The sequence below is a fragment of the Carassius auratus genome, chromosome 36 (assembly GCF_003368295.1).
Source record: "Carassius auratus strain Wakin chromosome 36, ASM336829v1, whole genome shotgun sequence".
Lineage (NCBI taxonomy): Eukaryota > Metazoa > Chordata > Actinopteri > Cypriniformes > Cyprinidae > Carassius > Carassius auratus.
In genome coordinates this window covers 19,338,598-19,363,831 of record NC_039278.1, presented here as the reverse complement: position 1 = coordinate 19,363,831, position 25,234 = coordinate 19,338,598, and the positions used below count along the sequence as shown (strand labels likewise).

Genomic DNA, 25,234 nt, shown 5'->3' with positions numbered 1-25,234 from the left:
CACGACTCTGTTGATTCAGATCGGCACTTCGGAGCATGTTCGCGACTCCTTGATTCAGATCGGCACTTCGGAGCATGTTCGCGACTCCGTTGATTCAGATCGGCACTTCGGAGCATGTTCGCGACTCCGTTGATTCAGATCGGCACTTCGGAGCGTGTTCGCGACTCGGTTGATTCAGATCGGGACTTCGGAGCCTGTTCGCGACTCGGTTGATTTAGATCGCCACTTCGGAGCCTGTTCGCGACTCGGTTGATTCAGATCGGCACTTCGGAGCATGTTCGCGACTCCGTTGAATCAGATCGGCACTTCGGAGCATGTTCGCGACTCGGTTGATTCAGATCCGGACTTCGGAGCCTGTTCGCGACTCGGTTGATTCAGATCGGCACTTCGGAGCCTGTTCGCGACTCGGTTGATTCAGATCGGGACTTCTGGACTTCGGAGCATGTACGATACCCGGTTGATTCAGATCGGCACTTTGGAGAATGTTCGCGAATCGGTTGATTCAGATCGGGACTTCGGAGCATGTTCGCGACTCGGTTGATTCAGATCGGCACTTCGGAGCCTGTTCGCGACTCGGTTGATTCAGATCGGGACTTCGGAGCATGTTCGCGACTCGGTTGATTCAGATCGGCACTTCGGAGCATGTTCGCGACTCGGTTGATTCAGATCATCACTTCGGAGCATGTTCGCGACTCGGTTGATTCAGATCGGCACTTCGGAGCCTGTTCGCGACTCGGTTGATTCAGATCGGGACTTCGGAGCATGTTGGAGTTTCTTTTTTTTTTTTTATTCAGATCTGGACATCGAAGCAGGAAGTGTTTGTCAAACAGTTAATTGGTGGTAAATGAAAATTTGGACTTGAGGCTTTTTTTACCTGTCGATTCAGCATGTACATGGACCCACACAAAAGGTGGACACACTCTAGACTTAATCATCAGTAGGGCTCTTAACTTTTCATCCATTGTTATTAAGGACGTAGTGTCACAGATCGCAAGAGGCGAAGACTCAAGTGCAGGCAGATGGGAAGACTTTATTTATACGTCACCAAAATAAACAAAAACACAACTGAAACACACATACCATACTTTCTCCTACTGAATCAGATGAGACAGAGATACTACTTATTGGACCAAAAAGCAGTACACAGAATCTATTGGATTACAATTTGCAACTATGCATGTACTGTTATTATCTCTGCAACTTGTAATTTGAAAATCATATTTCCCATGTTACATGTAACTGCATTCTTCCATCTTAGAAACACTGCCAAGCTACAAAACACGTTACCTGTTTCTGATGCAGAAAAGCTAGTTCATGCATTCATGACCTCGACTGGACTATCGCAATGCAAACAAGCTAAAGGTAGTCCAAAATGTAGTGGCTAGAGTCCTTACCAAGAAAACATGATCATTACCCCAATTTCACACTCGCTGCACTGGCTACCTATTAAGTTCCTAGTTACAAAATATTATTACTTGCCTATTAGGCCCTTAATGGTTTAGCTCATGCGTACCTAACTAGTTTTCTACAATCCATCATGCTCCCAATGGTTGCACAACTCTGGACGTTTGGTGGCACCTAGGATAGCAAAGTTCACTAAAGGAGGTAGAGCTTTATTGCATTTGGTTCCCAAGCACTTGGTATAGCCTTCCTGATAGCATTCAGGTTTCAGACACATACTTTCTTGTTTAAATCTAGACGCATCTCTTTGGCCAAGCACTCAAATAATGCATCTCACAATCTTGTAGCAGTTATATCTGATAAAATGTACATTACTCCTTATCTTGGGTTGAAAAATCTTTTTTTGCTTGGTTGGAACAGCAGCTACACTACATTTCTGTTTGTTTCTCTGTTTCTGCCATGGGACTGGCATACCGTGGTAGGAATTACACAAGCTTTAGTCTGGATCAAGCCCTTACAAAGATCTGAGATATGATGCAAACCTCTCCGGCCCTCAGATGATGCCAACCCTGAAACAACATGCTACCAAATTTTGCTACATGTTTGATTGCAACATTTTGCTACATGTTTGATGTTTCTTTGCTGTTAAGTGTTCATCATCGGTTTGATTTACATAATTAACTGAATTTTACCATATTTCTGCCATATCTACATCAAACTGACAGTCACCACTGACAAGTTACTACTAAATATAATGTAGAAACTTAATTTTCAGTAAAGCTGCTTTGAAACTATTTGTTTTGTGAAAAGCGCTCCAAATAAACTGGTGTGATAGCATCTGCAATTGCCTGATGTCAAGAAGGGCAGCCAGAAGCCAATTTTCTCCAAGAAAAACATCAAGGAAGTTCTGCAGGAAGAACAATGATTGGACAGGAGAAGACTTGTGCAAAGTTAGCCTTTAAAACTTCATTATACCATAGAAACATGTGGACAAATAATGTGCAAATACTGAAGCAGCAAACTTTGCAGAACACAATTTATGTCATTGCCAAAACATTTGGCCATAACTGTAAGTAGCAGTAGGACAGTACTTTATATGCATGGCCACAAGAAAAATAAAAGTGTTTACAATGATATTTAAAGTAACTATGAAAATTATAACGAAATTAATATTTATATTTTAACACAAAATTATATATACTTTACAATTATATGTATATATACATTTTCTAGAAATCATTTGGATTTTACTTTTTTATTATGCATGCATTAAAAGCATGGTTATATTTCTATGGTTCTAGAACATATTTCGGGTTTGAATAGGTTAAATATTTTGCTTGCATGCAATACATATAAATGTGCATAAATGCATCAAAAGCTGTAATTTGTTTCCCCTTTGCTTTCGTTGGATGTTTTTCCTGTACTTATAAATAATTCATGCAGCCATTTACTCTAACCAATGACGTACCTCGTTTTAGGGCGAGCCTCCGCCACACAACCAATCAGAAGCGAGGAATCGGATCCGTGCCCTAGAGTGCATTTCGATGCGTGTCATGTGACAGACCTCTGTGAGAAATGCCAACATGGAACCGTGGCAAGGACGATGTTCTTCCCAACAATAACATTGAAAGGGGCATCTGGATTCATCCTATTTCGCACATCCACAATCTGGACATTTCAATCCATATTTACACAAGGTAATGAGGCTACGTATATCGTTTTACGTTCTGTAAACCAACCCGAAGTCGATTTTTTTTTAACAGAGGGTCAGATTCGATCTAAACGACCCGACTTTGATGAACTTGACACCTGTTTCTGAGAATGTTGTGGCCGTGTTGTCCAAAAGCCGCTGTTTTTGTCGCCTGTGTGTTGGAGCATGTGTGCAGGCCTGTTTTCCTGCCCTGCTGACGCACTTTTGTGAAACACATGTCTAGAGCCTCGTGTGTGTGTGTGCTATAGTTGAGCATTGCTGCTCTGTTGATGCCAGTTTTATTATGTCGTTCCTCTTGTAATTGGTTAAGTGTGCATTGTGATTTATGTTGTGATGGTGTTTTCAACACTTGGGTAAAGTTGGTTTTATATTCAGACATTCGGACTTCCGCGTTCAATAACTTTGTTAATATGCACTTGAAAAAGACACTTTCGGTCAAGTATCATTACCGACCATGATGAGTACATTTCAGAACACATTTTTATGTCGAACTCGACGTTTTAAAGACGCTGATAAACACGCTTACCTCTATGGAGTGTCGTGACGTCATCGCCTATCTGAGGGACTATCTACAAATTACGTGTTTCTATTAAAAATAAATAAAAACACAACTGTTTTTATTTATTTGCCTGCAAATGAATAAGAACTGTGTTGATTTGTTGGTTTTAACAATGATATAATTTATTTCAATAGGTTTTGAAAGCATGGGTCAACTTCTCTGAAGCAAGTTGGAACATCTAGTCTGGACACTACAGAACATACTAAAGCCCATGTCTTGCTGTTTTATTCACCTCTGTTTTTCTGATTTTAAGTATGATAAAGACTTAACAGTGTAACAGTGTTCTCCAGGTGTTGAATGAAAATGCAAAAAGGCTGAACTCTTTTATGTTTTTCTGTTTTATGACATCTTTGTTTAACATTAAACTCACAATTCATGTGCATTGATTGATGTTTACATTCCTGCAGAAATGTCACTTTGCATGGTACTGAATCCATCAGATTATTGACAAGTACTCAGAAATCATGACAGCAAACACGATGTTGATTGTGGATGAACATTTCTAAAACTATGGCAAAACTTTCCTCAAGATGGTTTATGAGAATTTGTGCTTAACATATATTAAATTTGTACCATCAATGTTTTTATGGGTTTCCACAATGACTTTTCCACAATCCACTTCAACAGCTTTTGAAAGAAGGAACCTAGTGCTAAGTTGCAAAATATTTATTTGACTCTCAATTACATACATTAAGTCTTTAATGTACAAGTATTTAATATAGATGTTCAAAAAGTACAGTACCATCACTGTATTCAGTTTCTCTATTTACACACCTTCAGTTCAATAACTTTTTAAAGGAGTCTCAAAACAAAACAAGCTGCTAAATAATTATCTGACCCTCTTCATCATATCAGGAGTACTGAAAGTACAATTATTTGCTCTAAAAGATACATTTGCAGCGTCCCTGTATTATACTGTATGTTTTTCTTCATAGAGACACCCCCTTCAGTTCAATAACTTTTTTAAAGAGGCTCACACTGTTACAAAACAAGTAGCTAAATAATTATCTGACCCTCTATAACATATCAGAAGTCTTGAAAGTAAAAGTGTTTTCTCTAAAAGATACATTAACAGCATCTCTGTATTATACAGGTCCATCACAATACATTAGAATTTCGTGGAAAAGTTCATTTGTTTCAGTAATTCAACTCAAATTGTGAAACTCGTGTATTAAATAAATTCAATGCAGACAGACTGAAGTAGTCTTTGGTTCTTTTAATTGTGATGATTTTGGCTCACATTTAACAAAAACCCACCAATTCACTATCTTAACAAATTAGAATACTTCATAAGTACACATTTTTAGTGAATTGTTTGCCTTCTGGAAAGTATGTTCATTTACTGTACATGTACTTAAATACTTGGTAGGGGCTCCTTTTGCTTTAATTACTGCCTCAATTGGCGGGGCATGGAGGCGATCAGTTTTTGGCACTGATGGGGTGGTATGGAAGCCCAGGTTTCTTTGACAGTGGCCTTCAGCTCATTTGCAATTTTTGGTATCTTGTTTCTCATCTTCCTCTTGACAATAGCCCATAGATTCTCTATATGGTTCAGGTCTGGTGAGTTTGCTAGCCAGTCAAGCACACCAACACCATTGTCATTTAACCAACTTTTGGTGCTTTTGGCAGTGCAGGCAGGGGCCAAAAATGATTGTGTATCCTAGTGAACCAAACTGAGAGACCATTTTGAAGGCTCAGGAAACCTTTCCAGGTGTTTTGAGTTGATTAACTGATTAGCATGTCACCATATTCTAATTTGTTGAGATGAAACAAGACCAAACAATGCAGATGAGGTGAAGGCCACTGCCAAAGAAACCTGGGCTTCCATATCACCTCAGCAGTGCCACAAACTATTCACCTCCATGCCACACCGAACTGAGGCAGAAATTAAAGCAAAAGGAACCGCTCCCAAATATTGAGTACATGTACAGTAAATGAACATACTTGTTGTACTAATTTATTATTATTATTATTGGTCCTATTAAGAATTCAAATTTGTAAAGCTAGTGAATTGGTGGGTATTTGTAAAATGTGAGCCCAAATCATCACAATTAAAAGATCCAAAGACTTAAACTACTTTTATTTTATTAGGGCCCGAGCACCGAGGTGCGAGGACCCTCTTGTATCTGCTTTGTTTTTTATTATTCTTCTTCTTCTTCTTCTTCTTCTTCTTCTCCCGAATGAATCGCATTTTTGAGGGCTTTAACATGCTCAAAAAGTCATGAAACTTTGCACACTCGTCAAACCTGGTGAAAATTTTCGTCTGATATAGGATTCAGAAGAGGGTGTGGCAAAATGGCTCGACAGCGCCACCTATACCAAGAAAATCAACAGCCTTCCAGCTATGTTTCACGTACATGCACGAAAATTGGCACACATATGTAACACACCAATACCTACAAAAAAGACTCTTGGAGCGAAATTCTAAACCCAACAGGAAGTCGGTTATTTTTAATATTATGAGCATATTTTGTGTAATTTTGGTCATTTCCATGTGTTGTATTTTAACGAACTCCTCCTAGAGAGTTCTTCAAATCAACACCAAATTTGGTATGCCTAATCTAAAGGCCTTTGCGATGTTAAATTGCGAAGATCCTGACTTTTCGTTGAAGGGCGTGTCCGTGGCGGCCTGGCGAATTTCGATGATTCGCCATGAAAAATGAAGTTGCTATAACTCACACACACAATGACCAATCTGCCCCAAACTTCACATGTTTGATGAGACACTGAAGCTGAACAGATTGACATGCCCATATTCAGTTATAGTCATAGCGCCACCTATTGGCAACAGGAAGTGACATATTTTACGCTCCGACGAACTACTCCTAGAAATTTTATGACATCAATGTCTTTTTTGTGGTCAGTCTAATCTAAAGGCCTGTGCGATGTTCAGTTGTGAAGATCTTGAGTTTTCGTTAAAAGGCTTGTTCATGGCGTCGCGACGAAGTTCGATGTCTCGCCATGTGAATAAAAGATGTTATAACTCAGGCATAAGATGTCCGATCTTCCCCAAACTTCACATGTGTGATAAGAGTCCTGGCCTGAACAGATCTTCAGGCCAATATTCCACCGGGTGTGGCAGAATGGCTCTATAGCGCCACCTATACACTTTCAACGGAGTGCGCCTCGAGCTATGTTTCACATACATGTACAAAAATTGGTACACACATGTAACACTCCAATACCTACAAAAAAGTCTCTTGGTACGAAATCCGGATCCCAACAGGAAGTCGGTTATTTTGAATTTTCCCTTCAAAATTGCTGTTGTTTTTGCCATTTTCAGGGGTTGTACTTTAACGAACTCCTCCTAGAGATTTATTCAGATCAACACCAAACTTGGTCAGGGTAATCTAAAGCCCTTTGCGATAATAAATTGCGAAGGACTTGAGGTTTCGTTAAAGGGCGGGTCCATGGCGGCCTGACAAATTTCGATGTTTCGCCATGAAAAAGGAAGTTGCTGTAACTCAGACATACAATGTCCAATCTGCCCCAAACTTCACATGTTGGATAAGACTCTTGACCTGAACAGATCTACATGCCAATATTCAGTTATAGTCATAGCGCCACCTATTGGCAACAGGAAGTTACATATTTTACACTGCGACAAACTACTCCTAGAAATTTTATGACATCAATGTCTTTTTTTGTGGTCAGTCTAATCTAAAGACCTGTGTGATGTTTAGTTGTGAAGATCTTGAGATTTTGTTAAAAGGTGTGTCCATGGCGCCGTGATGAAGTTCAATGTCTCGCCATGGGAATAAAAGATGTTATAACTCAGGCATAAAATGTCCGATCTTGCCCAAACTTCACTTGTGTGATAAGGGTCCTGGCCTGAACAGATCTGAAGGCCAATATTCCATCGAGTGTGGCAAAATGGCTCAATAGCGCCACCTATACACTTTCAACGGAGTGCGTATACACTTTAAACGGAGTGCGCCTTGAGCTATGTTTCACGTACATGTACAAAAATCGGTACACACATGTAACACACCAATATCTACGAAAAAGTCTCTTGGTACGAAGTCCAAATCCCAACAGGAAGTCAGTTATTTGGAATTTTCTCTGCAAAATTAGTGTTGTTTTGGCCATTTTCAGGGGTTAACGAACTCCTCCTAGATATTTATTCAGATCAACACCAAACTTGGTCAGTGTAATCTAAAGCCTTTTGCGATCTTAAATTGCGAAGATCTTGAGGTTTCGTTAAAGGGCGTGTCCATGGCGGCCTGACAAATTTCATTGTTTCGCCATGAAATAGGATGTTGTTGTAACTCAGGCATAAAATGTCCAATCCTCCCCAAACCTCACATGTTCGATAAAAGTCCTGCCCTGAACACATCTGAAGGCCAATATTCCATTATAATGATAGCGCCACCTGCTGGCAACAGGAAGATTGGCACATATATGGAATAAACATTGATATATTCTACTTATATTTATGAGTTTAAACGCATATTTCTCACCGTTCACCTATTAACTAAAGCCACTCACTGCCGGTGAGCCCGGGTGCGAGGGCCCGTTCATCGCTGCTTGCAGCTTTAATTTATAAATGTAATTAATACACAAGTTTCACAATTTGAGTTGAATTACTGAAATAAATGGACTTTTCCACGACATTCTAATTATTGAGATGCACCTGCATGTTGTGCCTTTAGAGAGACACCTTCCAGTTCAATAACTTTCTACAAGAGGCTTAGACGGTTACAAATTCTTGAAATACAAGTATTGGTCATAAAACATACATTTGCAGCATACCTGTTTCTTCATAGACACACCGTAACTTCAATTCCAGTTCAATACCTTTCCAAAGAGTTTCACACGGTTACACCACAAGCTGCTAAATAATTATGTGACAATCTTCAAAATATCAGAAGTCAGGAAATACAAGTATTGGCCATAAAACATACATTTGTAGCATCCCTGTGTTGCTTCATAGACACACCATAACTTCACTTCCAGTACAATATCTTTTTCAAAAAGGCTCACACGGTTACAAAACAAGCTGCTAAATAATTATGTGACAATCTTCAACATATAAGAATCAGGAAATACAAGTATTGGCCATAAAACATACATTTGTAACATCCCTGTGTTGCGTCATATACACACCATAACTTCACTTCCAGTTCAATACCTTTCCAAAGAAGGCTCACACGGGTACAACACAAGCTGCTAACTAATTACGTGACCCTCTTCAACATATCAGAAGTCTTGAAATACAAGTATTGGCCATAAAACATACATTTGCAGCATCCCTGCTCCATAGACACACCATAACTTCACTTCTAGTACAATATCATTTTAAAAGATGCTCACACGGTTACAAAACAAGCTGCTACATAATGATGTGGTGATCTGGTGACTGTGGAGGCAGTTAAGTGAACTTATTTTCATGTTCAATAAACCAGTATGAGATAATTTGAGCTTTGTGACATAGTGCGTTATCAGAAGATGGGTACACTGTTATCAAAAAGGGATGGACATGGTCAGCAACAGTAATCAGGTATGGCATTTAAACAATGCTCAGTTGGTACTAAGGGGCCCAAAGTGTGCCAAGAAAATATCTCTCTCACCATTACACCACCACAGTGTATTTTCGTCCACACAGCTGCCGCTCAATGGACAATCTCTGTAAACTCTAGAGAAGGTTTCACGTGAAAATCCTAGTAGATCCACCTTTTTTTTTAAATACTCAGACCAGCCCATCTATGACCAACAACCATTCCACGTTCAAAATCACTTAAATCCCCTTTCTTCCTCATTCTGATGCTCGGTTTGAACTTCAGCATGTCGTCTTCACCTCATCTAGATTCCTAAATCTATTGAGTTGCTGCCATGTGATTGGCTGATTAGCAATTTGTGTTACCATGCAATTGAACAGTTGTACCCAACAGAGTGGCCTGTATATGTACTGAATGTGTGTGCTGTCTTTCATGGAGATTATGTGCCACTACTGGAAAAGGTTGGCCATAGACATTTTGCTGGCATCAGGTATAAAGCACTTTGAACAAACAGTTTATTTCCATGTTAGACACACAGAGATTAATTATAATCCTATCTACTTTCTAATAATTGCAGTGTCAAAACAGGTGTTTTGCTCTGTATGTGTAAAATCAGAAAAAGGCCAAACAGAGGAGCAAAGCACCAGGGTATTCACTATGCCATTTCTGCCTGTTGACTTCATATGTAAATTGAAAACAAGCGTTTTTTGGTAAGCTCTTATAGGAGCTTATGCTGAAAGTGTGTTTAAACAGCAATAAAGGTGTCTTGCGTATTCGATATGTTATGGAATTACTTTTGTAGTGTTTGGTTTATGTTTGATATTAGTCGTTTGGTGTACTCAAGGATTACTCATTTATATTATTTATATTCTTCAGTTGACACATATAAGGTACATTTTCTTATCATTAAGTAATGTTTCAACAGGATGTAGGATAAGAAACCACAGTTGCATCTGTATTTTTAACTGAGCTTATCTGTATCACCTCATTGTCATGTCATATCAACCCTGTGCTGACCTTTAAGGGTGGGGGGGGGGTGGAATTGTTGACATAAGATATAAAAACATTTTACATGTACCAATCAGACAAAAATTGTGTGGTGTATTCAGATGATGTAACCCCGAGTCTGTTTTCCTGTTCCTTTTATTTTAATATTTCATTCTTATCAATTATAATTATTACTTATGATCAAGGTAAACCGGAACCGGGAACACTTCCCATAACACCCGATGTATTTGCTACATCGGTAGAAGAATGGCATCTACGCTAATCTTAGTCAGTGTATCTCTTATTCTGAGGTCACCGTAGCCACCAGATCCAGTCTGTATCCAAGTCAGAGGGTCACTGCAGCCACCCGGATCCAAAACGTATCCAGACCAGATGGTGGATCAGCACCTAGAAAGGACCTCTACAGCCCTGAAAGACAGCGGAGACCAGGACAACTACAGCCCCAACTGATACAGATCCCCTGTAAAGACCCTGTTTCAGAGGACCACCAGGACAAGACCACAGGAAACAGATGATTCTTCTTCCAATCTGGCTTTGCTGCAACCTGACATTGAACTGCTGGTTTTGTCTGGTCAGATGAGAACTGGCCCCCCGACTGAGCCTGGTCTCTCCCAAGGTCTTTTCTCCATTCTGTCACCGATGGAGGTTTGGTTCCTTGCCACTGTCGCCTCTGGCTTGCTTAGTTGGGGACACTTCATTTAAAACAATATCGTTAACTTGATTGCAAATGATTGCACAGATACTATTTAAACTGAGATACTAGTTTAGATAGCTAGTTTAGATACTATTTAACTGAGATGATGACATCACTGAATTAAAAAAAAAACATCACTGTCTGGACCAACCAGAAACCGTGGATGACAGGTGAAGTCTACAGACTCCTGAAGACATGGAACACTGCCTTCAGAGCAGGAGATGAGGTGGGCTTGAGAACAGCCAGGGCCAACCTGTCCTGCGGCATCAGAAGCCGCGTTTCCACCGCAGGAACTTTACCCAGGAACTAGGGACTTTGGCCTGGTACTTGGTGTGTTTCCACCGCAGGAACCAGGAACTAAATAAAGTTCCGGGTAAAAAAATGCCCCTCAGAAAGTCCCTGCTGGCGAGGTGGTACTTTTTCAAAGTTCCGGAACTTTCGGGGGCGGGACTTTGGCGCTAAACATTCTGATTGGTTGAGTTCACGCAGCATTGGTTTAGTTCAACCACCATTTATTCAGATCATTTTCAAAATATTACTGTTATTGTGTCATGAAATGTAATTTTAAAAGTATTTCAGGCGAGAATGTAGTTGTTTAAAACTTTAAAACTCGCCGATCTCAGAGAAGGTAAGCTCCACTCGATCAGCGGGAGCTCAGTCCTCATGTATCCGCAGAGAGTAGCCTCATCTCGGATAGATCTTCTGATATGTGCCGCTGGCTCTGATGTCTCTTCAGTGGTTAAACATAAAATATAATTCAGCTGTGGGGTAAATCTAACAGGTTTTCTTTGGTCTGTATTCAATTTATCTATATGTTAAAATGAAAATAAAAAAGGCAAGTCTAGATAATATTTCGTTTCATTGCAATGGCTGTATATAACGTTACACATATCCCTGAAGTAAGTAAATTTCTGCAGCTGTTATTATGTTTAAATGAAAACGAAAGGAGGCAGTGGTATTTTATATCCTATTTAGTTTTATTGTAAATATACCGAGGGGAAAATAACAGTAGCCAAAGCGATCTGAGTTCACGCAGCATTGGTTGAGTTCAAACACCATTTATTTGGATCATTTTCAAATATTACTGTTATTGTGTCATGAAATGTAATTTTAAAAGTATTTCAGGCGAGAATGTAGTTGTTTAAAACTCAAATCTATGGTTTATTTATAAACACAGCGCCTATTTAAAAATGTATTTCGCCGATCTCGTAGACGGTGAGCTCCACTTTCTTTGGTCTGTATTCAATTTATCTATATGTTAAAATGAAAATAAAATATTATAAATATAATATTTCGTTTCATTGTAATGGCTGCATATACACATATCCCTGAACTAAGTACATTTCTGCAGCTGTTATTATGCTTAAATGAAAACCAAAGGAGGCAGTGGTATTTAATATCCTATTTCGTTTTATTGTAAATATACAGAGAGGAAAACTACAGGATTCGCGTCGTCGCTGACATCACACTCCCCAGTCGAATGCATGAAGTCAGAACTAACTACTAATGATGCACGTCCAAAATCAGCGTATCTATTTTTTTTTTTTTTTTTAACTTTTTTTATAAATCAGCGGTACTTTGTATTGAGAAACGCGCAGACCTACGTCACCAGTCTATTTGCCTAATCTACCCGGTACTTTACACCGTGGTGGAAACGCAGAAAGCAACAGGTCTGGGGGGAAAAAAGTTCCTGGTACAAATGTTCCGGGTAATTTCGGTGGAAACGCGGCAAGAGAGGCTAAGAGACAGTACTCCAGGAAGTTAGCCCATCCATTCAGTGACAGCAGAGACACTCAGAGCCTGTGGCAGGGGATACAGACCATTATGGTCTACAAGCCCCCACCACAGACCTGTGACAACAACACCTCTCTGCTGAATGAGCTGAACACCTTCTTCCCTTGCTTTGAGCAACAAAACAGCACCACTGCACAGAAGACTCCACCTCCTCCCGGTGACCAGGTGATAACGCAGACCCCAGACAACGTGAGGAGATCCTTCAGCAGGATCAACGCACGCAAAGCTCCGGGTCCAGACAACATTCCTGGGCATGTACTGAGAGACTGTGCAGCAGAACTCACTGATGTCTTCACAGACATTTTCAACATCTCACTTAGTCAGGCTGTTGTTCCCACAAGCTTCAAAATTACCATCCTTAATTCCAGTCATGAAGAAGCCATCTCCATCCTGCTTCAATGACTACCATCCTGTTGCACTTACTCCCATCCTCATGAAGTGCTTTGAAAGGCTAGTCATGCACCACATCAAGTCTGCCCTCCCCCCTCCCTGGACCCTTTCCAGTTTGCATATCGGTTCAACCTGTCTACCGATAATGCCATCGTCACTGAGTCCACTCAGCACTCACACATATAGACAAAAAGGACTCATACGTCAGAATGCTGTTCATAAACTTCAGTTCAGCTTTCATCACAATCATCCCTCAACAGCTCATTTACAGTACAAACTGGTCCAGCTTAGGCTTAACACTTTGCGGTGCAACTGTCTGTTGGACTTTCTGACTGGAAGGCCTCAGGCAGTACGGGTCGGCAGTAACACATCCAGCACCATCACACTAAATACTGGGACCCCCCAAGGATGTGTGCTGAGCCCCCTCCTCTTCAAGCTGCTGACCCACGACTGCATACCATCACACAACTACAACCTCTTTATTAAATTTGCAGATGACACGACTGTGGTGGGTCCCATTAGACAACAATCTCTCTGTGAATGTGGAGAAGACAAAGGAGATTGTTGTTGACTTCAGGAGAGCACACACTCAGCATGTTCCTCTGACCATCAATGGTGCGACTGTGGAGAGAGTGAGCAGCACCAAGTTCCCGGGTGTGCACATCACAGAGGACCTCTCCTGGACTGAAAACACAGAAGCACTGGCCAAGAAATCACAGCAGCGTCTCTACTTCCTCTGCAAACTGAGAAGAGCCAGAGCCCCACCCCCGATCATGTACACCTTCTACAGAGGCACCATCGAGACCATCCTGTCGAGCTGCATCACTGTGTGATATGGCGCCTGCAACGCGTCCTGCTGAAAGACTCTGCAACGCAAGTGAGAGCAGCTGAGAAGTTCATTGGTGTCTCTCTCCCCTCCATCCAATATATATATATATATATATATATATATATATATATATATATATATATGCATAGCTGCTTTTCAAAGTCAACTAAATGTATTACATAAGCCAATCCCCATGGTATAGTGTTCCCTTTGGAGTGTGCTTAATAACAAAGTGATTTGGGGTTAACTTGGGCAAATACTGCAAAATTATGGAACTGTTAAGGTAGAAGTAGCATCAGGACCATGGACAGTGGCATAAAATAAAACCTAGTTTTCCTTTAAATTTAAAAAATGTCTAATTTGTTTCAGGTTTAATGCTTAGTACAATATTCTGTATGGTTTATATATATATATGTATATAAATATAAATATATATATGTATATATATATATATATATATATATATATATATATATATATATATATATATATATATATATATATATATATATATATATATGTATATATATATATATTACATGGATGTTGTAATGTATCTTTTAGAGCAAATACTTGTACTTTTAAGACTTTTGATATGATGTAGAGGGTCACATAATTATGTAGCAGCTTGTTTTGTAACAGTGTGAGCCTCTTAAAAAGTTATTGAACTGGAAGTGAGGGTAAGTGTCTCTATAAAGAAATACAGAGATGCTGTAAATGTATCATTAAGAGCAAACACTTGTTCTTGTAAGAATTTTGATATGATGAAGAAGTTCAGATAAATATTTAGCAACTTGATTGGTAACAGTGATAGCCTTCTTTGGAAAGGTATTGAACTGGAAGTGATGTTATGGTGTGTCTATGAAGAAGCACAGGGATGCTGCAAATGTATGTTTTATGGCCAATACTTGTATTTCAAGACTTCTGATATGTTCTACAAGGTCACATAATTATTTAGCAGCTTGTTTTGTAACTATGTGAGCCGTCTTTGGAAAGTTATTGAACTGGAAGTGAAGTTGTGGTGTGTCTATGAAGAAACACAGGGATGCTGCAAATGTAGGTTTTATGGCCAATACTTGTATTTCAAGACTTTTGATATGTTTTACAAGGTCACATAATTATGTAGCAGCTTGTTTTGTAACAGTGTGAGCCTCTGTTAAAAATGTATTGCACTGGAAGTGAAGTAATGCTGTGTCTATGAAGAATCACAGGTATGCTGCAAATGTAGGTTTTATGGCCAATACTTGTATTTCAAGACTTCTGATATGTTCGACAAGGTCACATAATTATTTAGCAACTTGATTGGTAACAGTGTGAGCCTTCTTTGGAAAGGTATTGAACTGGAAGTGAAGTAATGCTGTGTCTATGAAGAATCACAGGTATGCTGCAAATGTAGGTTTTATGGCCAATACTTGTATTTCAAGACTTCTGATATGTTCTACAAGGTCACATAATTATTTAGCAGCTTGTTTTGTAACTATGTGAGCCGTCTTTGGAAAGTTATTGAACTGGAAGTGAAGTTGTGGTGTGTCTATGAAGAAACACAGGGATGCTGCAAATGTAGGTTTTATGGCCAATACTTGTATTTCAAGACTTCTGATATGTTTTACAAGGTCACATAATTATGTAGCAGCTTGTTTTGTAACAGTGTGAGCCTCTGTTAAAAATGTATTGCACTGGAAGTGAAGTAATGCTGTGTCTATGAAGAATCATAGGGATGCTGCAAATGTATATTTTATGGCCAATACTTGTATTTCCTGACTTCTGATATGTTGAAGAGGGTCACAAAATTATGTAGCAGCTTGTTTTGTAACAGTATGAGCCTCTTTTAAAAAGTTATTGCACTGGAAGTGAAGTAATGCTGTGTCTATGAAGAATCACAGGTATGCTGCAAATGTAGGTTTTATGGCCAATACTTGTATTTCAAGACTTCTGATGTGTTCTACAAGGTCACATAATTATTTAGCAACTTGATTTGTAACAGTGTGGGCCTCTTTTAAAAAGTTATTGAACTGGAAGTGAGGGTCAGTGTCTCTATACAGAAATAGAAAGATGTTGTAAATGTATCATTAAGAGCAAATACTTGTTGTTTTAAGACTTTTGATATGATGAAGAAGGTCAGATAAATATTTAGCAACTTGATTGGTAACAGTGATAGCCTTCTTTGGAAAGGTATTGAACTGGAAGTGAAGTAATGGTGTGTCTATGAAGAATCACATGGATACTGCAAATGAAGGTTTCATGGGCAATACTTGTATTTCCAGACTTCCGGGATGCTCTACCAGGTCAGATAATTATTTAGCAACTTGATTGGTAACAGAGTTAGCCTTCTTTGGAAAGCTATTACCCTGAACGTGAAATAATAGTGTGTCTATGAAGAAACACAAGGTTGCTGCAAATGTAGGTTTTATGGGCAATACTTGTATTTCAAGACTTCTGGGATGCTCTACCAGGTCAGATAATTATTTAGCAGCTTGTTTTGTAACTGTGTGAGCTTCTTTTAAGAAGGTATTGAATTGCAAGTGAAGTAATGGTGTGTCTATGAAGAATCACATGGATACTGCAAATGTAGGTTTCATGGGCAATACTTGTATTTCCAGACTTCTGGGATGCTCTACCAGGTCAGATAATTATTTAGCAACTTGTTTTGTAACTGTGTGAGCCTCTTTTAAGAAGGTATTGAACTGCAAGTGAAGTCATGGTGTGTCTATGAAGCAATAGAGAGATGTGGTAAATGTATAATTTAGAGCAAATCCTTGTTCTTTTATGACTTCTGATATGATGAAGAAGGTCAGATTAATAGCAACTTCATTGTTAACAGTGTGAGCCTTTTTTTGCAGACGTATTGAACTGGAAGTGATGTTATGGTGTGTCTATTAAGAAACACAGTGATGCTGCATATGCATGTTTTATGGCCAATACTTGTATTTCAAGACTTCTGATATGTTCTACAAGGTCACATAAATATTTAGCAGCCTGTTTTGCATCAATGTCAGCCTTTTTTTAAGTTATTGAACTGGAATTTGTGTCAGTGGACAAGTGCATAGGTATGGATCTTTTTCAATGTCTACACTACATACATCTACAATACAAGACTGGATTTATGTTAACTTGGGTCACATAAATATATCGCTACTTTAGCATGTTCCCTTCTTTCAAAAGCTGTTGAAGTGGGTGACTTGTCATTGAGGAATCCCATAAAAACAGTGATGGTCAAATTAAATATGTGAAGCACAAATTCTTTATAATCCATCTTGAAGAAAGTTTTGCCATAGTTTTTGAAATGTTCACCCAAAATCAACATTGTGTTTGCTGTCATGATTTCTGAATACTTGTCAATAATCTGATGGATTCAGTACCAGGCAAAGTAACATTTTTGCAGGATTGCAGACATTAATCAATGCACATGAATTGTGAGAGTTTAATGTTAAACAAAGATTTCATAAAACAGAAAAACATCAAAGAGTTCAGCCATTTTTTCCAATCAACACCTGGAGAACACTGTTACACTGTTACGTCTTTCTTATACTTAAAATCAGAAAAAAACAACAAAGGTGAATAAAATGCAAGACACGGCTGTAGTATGTTCTGTATGATCCAGACAAGATGTTCCAACTTGCTTCGGAGAAGTTGACCCATGCTTTTAAAACCTATTAAAAGAAATCATATGTCATTGTTAAAACCAACACATCAACACAGTTCATGTTCATTTTGAGGTAAATAAATATATAAAAATGTTGTTTTAACTATGCCATTAACTATGTTCAAGAGATTACACTTGATTTTCCACTTGTCTGAATTGTTAAATTATACACTAAATTATACTTTATGTACGTTTATTATTTTTTAATTCTTAAACATATCTTCAAACACCATCTGTATAATTTCTATTGTTGCTCAAGGAAAACCTATAGCATTAGAAGACATCATGTAAGTGATATTTGCTGGCACATTTGTGGTTGGCTCTAGAATACTTGTCTGATCGCACACAATGAAAAAAAAAACATCGAACTTTTTAGACGGTGCCTAACGAATATCCAGCACTACGTTGGACATTCAGCGGACATTCGCTTCTAAATATGCCATAAAAACAATATTTGGCCATTTTGATCGATTTTGAAACCATTCTGTTTGGTTCACAATGATGTCGCTGATCAGAATATGCCAAGAAAAACTTTCTTGCACATATAATTTGAAAGTTATTGAACGCGGAAATGTGGGAAAAGTGGCGAATGTGCGAATATAAAACCAACTTTACCCAAGTGTTTTCAACAACCCCTCCTCTTTCCATCCCATAAACCTCGGTGCTTTAATGTCTGCAAACATTGTGATGATGAGCATGGGCGCATGTAAATATTGCCCCCAGAACGGTTTGGACCCTTATCAAAAAGCATTTTTTTTTTATTGCATCAGATTAAAACATTACAACAATTGTAAGCTAACCTAACTACATACAGACCATCTGACCTTAAGGTGATTCGTATCGGATGTAGAATTAAGTTATGAATCAAAAGTTGTCCAATTGTTTTATATATTACTTTAAAAAAAAATATATATATATTTTTTTTACAGCTTTTGATGTTAATCTAAGTTGACCAATGAATAAGGTTTCATCATGTAGTACTAGATAAACAAATATCCTGCCAATAATTTGTGAATAATTAATTAACTTTTATTGTAAATATATGTGTGTGTGTGTGTGTGTGTGTGTGTGTGTGTGTGTACTGTACAGACCAAAAGTTTGGACACACCTTCTCATTCAAAGAGTTTTCTTTATTTTCATGACTATGAAAATTGTAGATTCACACTGAAGGCATCACAACTATGAATTAACACATGTGGAATTATAAATGGAATTATATACATAACAAAAAAGTGTAAAAAAAAAAAAAAACTGAAAATATGTCATATTGTAGGTTCTTCAAAGTAGCCACCTTTTGCTTTGATTACTGCTTTGCACACTCTTGGCATTCTCTTGATGAGCTTCAAGAGGTAGTCACCTGAAATGGTCTTCAACAGTCTTGAAGGAGTTCCCCGAGAGATGTTTAACACTTGTTGGCCTTTTGCCTTCTGTCTGCGGTCCAGCTCACCCCTAAACCATCTGGATTGGGTTCAGGTCCGGTGACTGTGGGGGCCAGGTCATCTGGCGCAGCACCCCATCACTCTCCTTCCTGGTCAAATAGCCCTTGATGCCTTCAGTGTGACTCTACAATTTTCAAAGCCATGAAAATAAAGAAAACTCTTTGAATGAGAAGGTGTGTCCAAACTTTTGGTCTGTACTTTATGTATATATAATATCTATATCTATCTTTCTATCTATCTATCTATATTAGTATTATGTAAGTGTGTGTATATGTACGGTATATGAAATATATTTATGTCATGTATATGAAATATAAATAATATTATATAATATATACTTTTTTCATCGTTTTTTTTGTTGTTGTTGTGGAATGTGACCTGGAAATGTATTCACTTATATTTTTTATGTCTAAAGTGTCCAAATACTTTATCGTGCCACTGCACTACTTATCCTGGTTATTCCATTTCTAACTTCTTCTTTTTTTTGTAGTGTTTACAAATCGTGGCAACACCTTCAGCCTTCCTCTGATCTGCACACCAACAAATGGTCTCCATAAGTGACAAAGTGGTGGCCACTGCTAATGAATCGTTTGCGGACCATGCCTTGGCCACCTTGCCCTTCGTGGAAGTGGCAGGCAGTGAGAGCAGCGAGAGGGGCAGCTCCATCTCATGCTCCAGTCCCGAAACCGGAGATGCTGGAGCTCAGCTCGACTACAGCCCTGGGTTGGAAGACGAGGACGATGGGCCGCTGCAGATCTTTTTCGACTCCACGGAGGAGATGTTGACTCAGCCGCCCAGGATGCCTGATTTTATACCCCAGCTCTCCAGCACCTTTTCTCCAACCCTGGAGGACATTGAGGAGTTCTTGTTGGAGAAGATGGAGCTTTTAAGTGATGCTCCTCTTAGTCCAGAGGAAAAGGCAAAGGAGGATGAGCCTCCCATACAGCCGTCTTCCCCCGTTGACATAGAGCCGAAATTCAGCCCGACGACAATGTCTCCTAATGCTCAGAGTGTTAACACCACGGCTAGTGCTACGCCGTTGCTCATTGGTGCTCCATTTGTGTTTCAATTGCAACCTCTCCAGCTAAGCCACACCCTCCCACAGCCAGACACCCAATCGGGTGTGGCCAGTGGGCTTCAGGTGGCCCATCTGGTGCTTGGTGTCCAAGGGGCACAGAACATTACCCTCCTTTCACCGCAGGTGCCCTCAGCAACTCTCCTCCCCATTGTTGGTGAGGCCGTCAACCAAGACCAAAAGTATGTGAAGATCGCTCCCTTGCCTATTGCCATCAGGGCGGTCGGAATAGCGGGCACAGGCCTGGTCAAAGCCATCACACCACGTCCATCCAGGTCCTCCACGGAAACCTTGCGGGTACATAAATGCTCTCACCCTGGGTGTGAGAAGATGTACACCAAGAGCAGCCACCTGAAGGCTCATTTCCGCAGACACACAGGAGAGAAACCCTACCTGTGCAGCTGGCCAGACTGTGGCTGGAGGTGAGTGTCGAAACTAGAAAATAATCGACTTGAAAGACAGATGATTAAAATGAATTCTCTTTGCTTTCTTAACAGTCAAGTCACATTTATTTCAGTAGCGTTTAATACAGTACAGATCGTTTCAATGCAGTTGCACAGTAATAAACAAGAAACATATTAAAGTAAAATACAATTTTAGCAGCTCTAAAAAGACAAAGTGTCATTATTCAGTTCAGTTTAGTTTAGTGATGATTCAGATTACTTAAATAACAATGTAAATGTTGCTATAGTTCAACTATAAAGCAGCTCTACACAAGATAAAAGTGTCATTTTACACTGTTTTGGTCTTATGATGTAATATTCGTTGGAGCACAAAATGTCTTAATATTTCATAAAAACCTTCCCCATCTTTGAAACAACTTTTCTCTTTGGCTGATGTCATCTAGGCTGAACAAGCCATTGCTAATGCCTGGTAGCATTGGATTGCACAAGACTTTTTAAAATGTTTTTGAAAGATGTCTCTTATGATTAACAAGGCTGCATTTATCTGACCAGAAATATGTGCGTGTTTAAAAGAAAAAAAAAGGTGCTGCTTCATATTTTTGTAGAAAGCATGATCCTTTTTTCAGGATTCCTTGATCATTATAAAGTTCAAACAACTGCATTTATATGATTTTCAAACCTTTTGTGGCATTAAAAATATATTTACTGTTACTTTTGATCAATTAAATGTGTCCTTGCTGAATTGAAGTATTAATAAAAATAAAAAGTATTAAAAGTTGGCCCCAGTTTTTTTGAATGGTAGTGTATTTGGTGCAAAACGTGTAAATGTAAGGAAATTTAAAAATAATGAAATGTCATTGAAATGTATAAATTTATATATATATATATATATATATATATATATATATATATATATATATATATATATATATATATATATATATATTATATAATTATAATTTTTACTTATTTTTTGTTGTTGTTTTGTAGCAATGCTCAAAATATCTAGAAATATCTCTTTGTGAGAGCAATTTCAATAAAATGATTTTTAGAAAATGTTTATCTAGTACTAAATGATGAAAGTTTATTCATTGGTCAACTTAGATTAATATCAAAAGCTGTAATAAGACCTTGATTGAATGATTTGGGCTGATGTGGATGTCCTGCTGTGTTTTGTGCATTAAAGGTTCTCTCGCTCTGATGAGCTGTCCCGCCATCGGCGCTCTCACTCGGGAGTCAAGCCTTATGAGTGCACAATGTGTGACAAAAAGTTCGCCAGGAGTGACCACCTGTCCAAACACACTAAGGTGCACCGGGGTCCTCGTGCCGGCAGACTGGTCAGGGCAAACGTCTGATCGCCGCATAAACCTGGAGTGTGATTCCTGGAGTCTGAGAGGGAAAGCTATGATACCTACAGTATACAGGCTCACAGCCCGTAACCTTCCGCCTTCATTCTTGTCTCGGTTTCTTCCCCCACTTTTTTATCGTTTATCTTGGTGCTACAGTCAGCTAACTTGAAACTCAGGGATGTGATTGTTAAGCTCAAAGCAGATTTCTGGCTTTTTGGTGGGCTGAAGTAAAGCTCACAGTCGATTTCATCACGTTTCGTCCTTCGCTGGTGTCGAGCTACAGGTTGAGCTGCAACAGATTTCCAGATCTGTATTTATTGCCTTTAAACAGAGGTTGCAGGAAGTCTGGTGATCTAAAGGGCGATACACAGGCTAATTTGAAGAAATGCGTTTCTTGTACAGTTTGTGAAGATTGTGTTAAAGATCTAACCAGGTGAAAACATAAAAGGACCAGAGTGTTAAAACCAGATTGAAGAAGAATTTCCCTTAAATTAAGACGAAATGCACTATAATTTAGGCTATGCTCATCAAGCATGGGCTCTGTCAGGGTGAATCTCAAGAAAAATGCTATAGAAATGCAATATTTAGTCCCACAAAATGCAATCAAAAATAATGTTTTACTTGTGTGTTGCATAAAGAATAGTTCTTATGACAGTTAAGTATATTTAAAACTATAAAATGTCAGTAACCATATAAACATGCAAAAAGCAGCATATTTTCATCAGTGTAATGTAAAAACATCTCATGATCCTATTGTAAAAAAATACAAAAATTAATCAAAAACCATATTGCTCAGCAAAATATATTTAAATGATATAGTACTATTGTTCGTGTACATTATGGTAATATTAGTTGTTCAAATTAATTGAGACATTTTTTTATCTTTATCTTACAGTCATGTGAATCAGATTGTTCTTTGCAGAGAAATTGGGGTGGACAAATGCACTTAATTGACATTAAAATAATGTCACAATATGAAAGAAGTCATTTTATTTCATTCAAATAATTTTATTTGACATTTCTCGTGAGATTCACCTTATTAAAGTACTCTGCTGGAGTACAGCGCTTTTAAAATGAATTATTACAGAATGCAAAATTAGGTCTGATGCAGTTATTTGTGACATGTCACAGTGTTTTAGAATATATTTTACTTTTTTATGTTATGTTTTATGTAAACATTTTAGTCCCCGCCCCTTCCTTTTCGTGCAAACCCAATCGCGTTGAAATATCTGTAATTTTCATGGCCCAATCACATCCCTGCGCCAGCTGAAGGCTAATTATGCATCAAGTTGCTCTCCACATTTTTTTTTTCTCGTGCCTCATCTCTCTCAGTCTATTGAGAGCGAATGCCAAACCAGGGGTCCCGTGTCTGTATGGGGCCGTGGATAACATCACTACATGTATGGATGAACTTTTGTACTGTAAAACATATAAGCTAGAAACAATTTTCTCTTCGATCAGTAATCACACAAAGAGAATTGTTTCCTTTATGTTGTCGTAATGTGCTTTTTGCATTAGATCAATGCATTTTTTCTACTTAGTGCCGTGTCACGGTTGATAAGCTAAATCGCTGAGGACAGGTGTTACTGTCCATAAAAAACTGGCAGCTGATCGCTTCCTGTCGAAATGAAGCTATCTGGACATCATTTTACCGATACGTCATTGAAGGCTTCAACTCTCATTAATTGGGACTGTGCTTAAGTTTCTTTTCAAAAAGGGTCATGTTAATCTACCACATGGAGTGAATTTCCTTGACATCATCTAGCCTTTTTACTTCTGGTCTTAAGTACTTTATGCATTATTTTTGTTCCCTCTACTTAGTAGCTCATGTAGGCTTTCTTGAACTATCAGGTGCTCGCTTAGTATCTGGACTTATCAATACTCTAAACTTTGTAGCAGTTTCTGAATGATCACGTAGGTACTTCTTTTTTAATATCACATCGAGAGCATCCTGATTTACAGTGTTTCCACTAGTACTGTCATGTAAGATCTTCAGTTTCTTGTTCTCTCTCTTTTTTTTTTTTTTTTTGAAGGGAGATGTCTGTTTTGGGGAATTATAACATTATTTTCCCTTGCAAGGGCTCATCCTTGATTTTTCTGCCGCCACCTTCAACCCAATAAAGGCGTTAAATTATTTCCTTTATCTACAACATCATGTTAATGCATTAACAGTTTCCATTTACACAGACCATCCGACTATAGCTTCTCTCATACCATATAGATGGTCAAAGTTGGTCAAATTTAGATTATATTTTTTGAATAACTGAAAAATTCTATTTTCCAATGTATTTTCCCTTTTTTGGGAAGCTGTGTCACCTTCAAGGTTTAGACGAGTCTAATTGGCTATTCAAAGGAAAGTTCTGGGTTAAATATAAATTAAATCTTGACTTGACATACTAACTCTAACCATTATTATATGAAGGTAAACATATGAATTAGTTTTTTCTGACAGTGTGAAAATCAATGTTTTTGTGTCATTTATAAACTATATTAGTATGTTTTTTTTTTTTTATGTTAATTTCATTTAAATTGTATACACATTTTGTCATATATACACCGGTAGTTTTTTTGTTAGTATTTCTTTTTAGCTTTATTTTTATTTCAGTTGTATTTTTTAAGTCATTTTACTACAACTTATTTCAGTTAGTTGTTACATTTTCATTTAGACAATTTAAATGATTTATATGATTACATCATTTTAATTCGTTTTTTTTAAATATATTTTCAGCTTTCATTTTAATTAGAATTTTTATGCTTTTGTCATTTTATGTTTAAATATTTCAAAATTAGATTTCAGTTCTTTTTTCAGTTTTATTTTTTGTTATTTTAGTACTTCATATTATTTTATTTCAGTTATAGTTGCAAAGGCAACATTTATCCAACTGTATAGTTTTAGATTTATTTAACAATAACGATGCAAAGTGCAAAGATATCAGCAAGAGAGGAATTACGGTAGTTATGCGTAACCAGAAGCTTTATCAGCCTATTTTAGACAAAATTAAGACTAAAATTAAAGATTAATTAATAAACATTTTTGTATGTACAGGTGCATCTCAAAAAAATTGAAATATCACGGAAAAGTTTAATTTAATTAAAAAAAGCAAACTTTCTTATATTCTAGATTCATTGCACACTAACTGAAATATTCAATATATAAAAAAAAATAAAAATTCAGTATCTCAATTTTTTAAAATATTTTTTCAAGATCAATCAAAAAATGATTTACATAACAGAAATGTTCAAGATCTCCAAATCAGGTTTAATTATCTCAATACTTGGTTGGGGCTCCTTTTGCCCAGGTTGCTTTGATAGTGGTCTTCAGCTCCTCTGTATTGTGTGTCAGATGTTTCTTATCTTCCTCTTCACAATACCACATATATTCTCTAAGGTTCAGGTCAGGTGAGTTGGCTGGCCAATCAAGCACAGGTCATCAAACCATT

The 25,234-nt window shown here is 38.0% G+C and overlaps 1 protein-coding gene across 1 annotated transcript; it reads left to right on the top strand.

Moving 5' to 3' along the window:
• The first annotated feature begins 2,922 nt into the window (after positions 1–2,922).
• LOC113055546 (Krueppel-like factor 15) lies at positions 2,923–23,908 on the top strand. Its single transcript, XM_026221937.1, has 3 exons — positions 2,923–3,098; positions 19,457–20,463; positions 21,632–23,908. Exons 2-3 carry the CDS (start codon positions 19,511–19,513, stop codon positions 21,798–21,800), a joined length of 1,122 nt encoding a protein of 373 aa, XP_026077722.1. The 5' UTR covers positions 2,923–3,098; positions 19,457–19,510; the 3' UTR covers positions 21,801–23,908.
• The last annotated feature ends 1,326 nt before the right edge of the window (positions 23,909–25,234 follow it).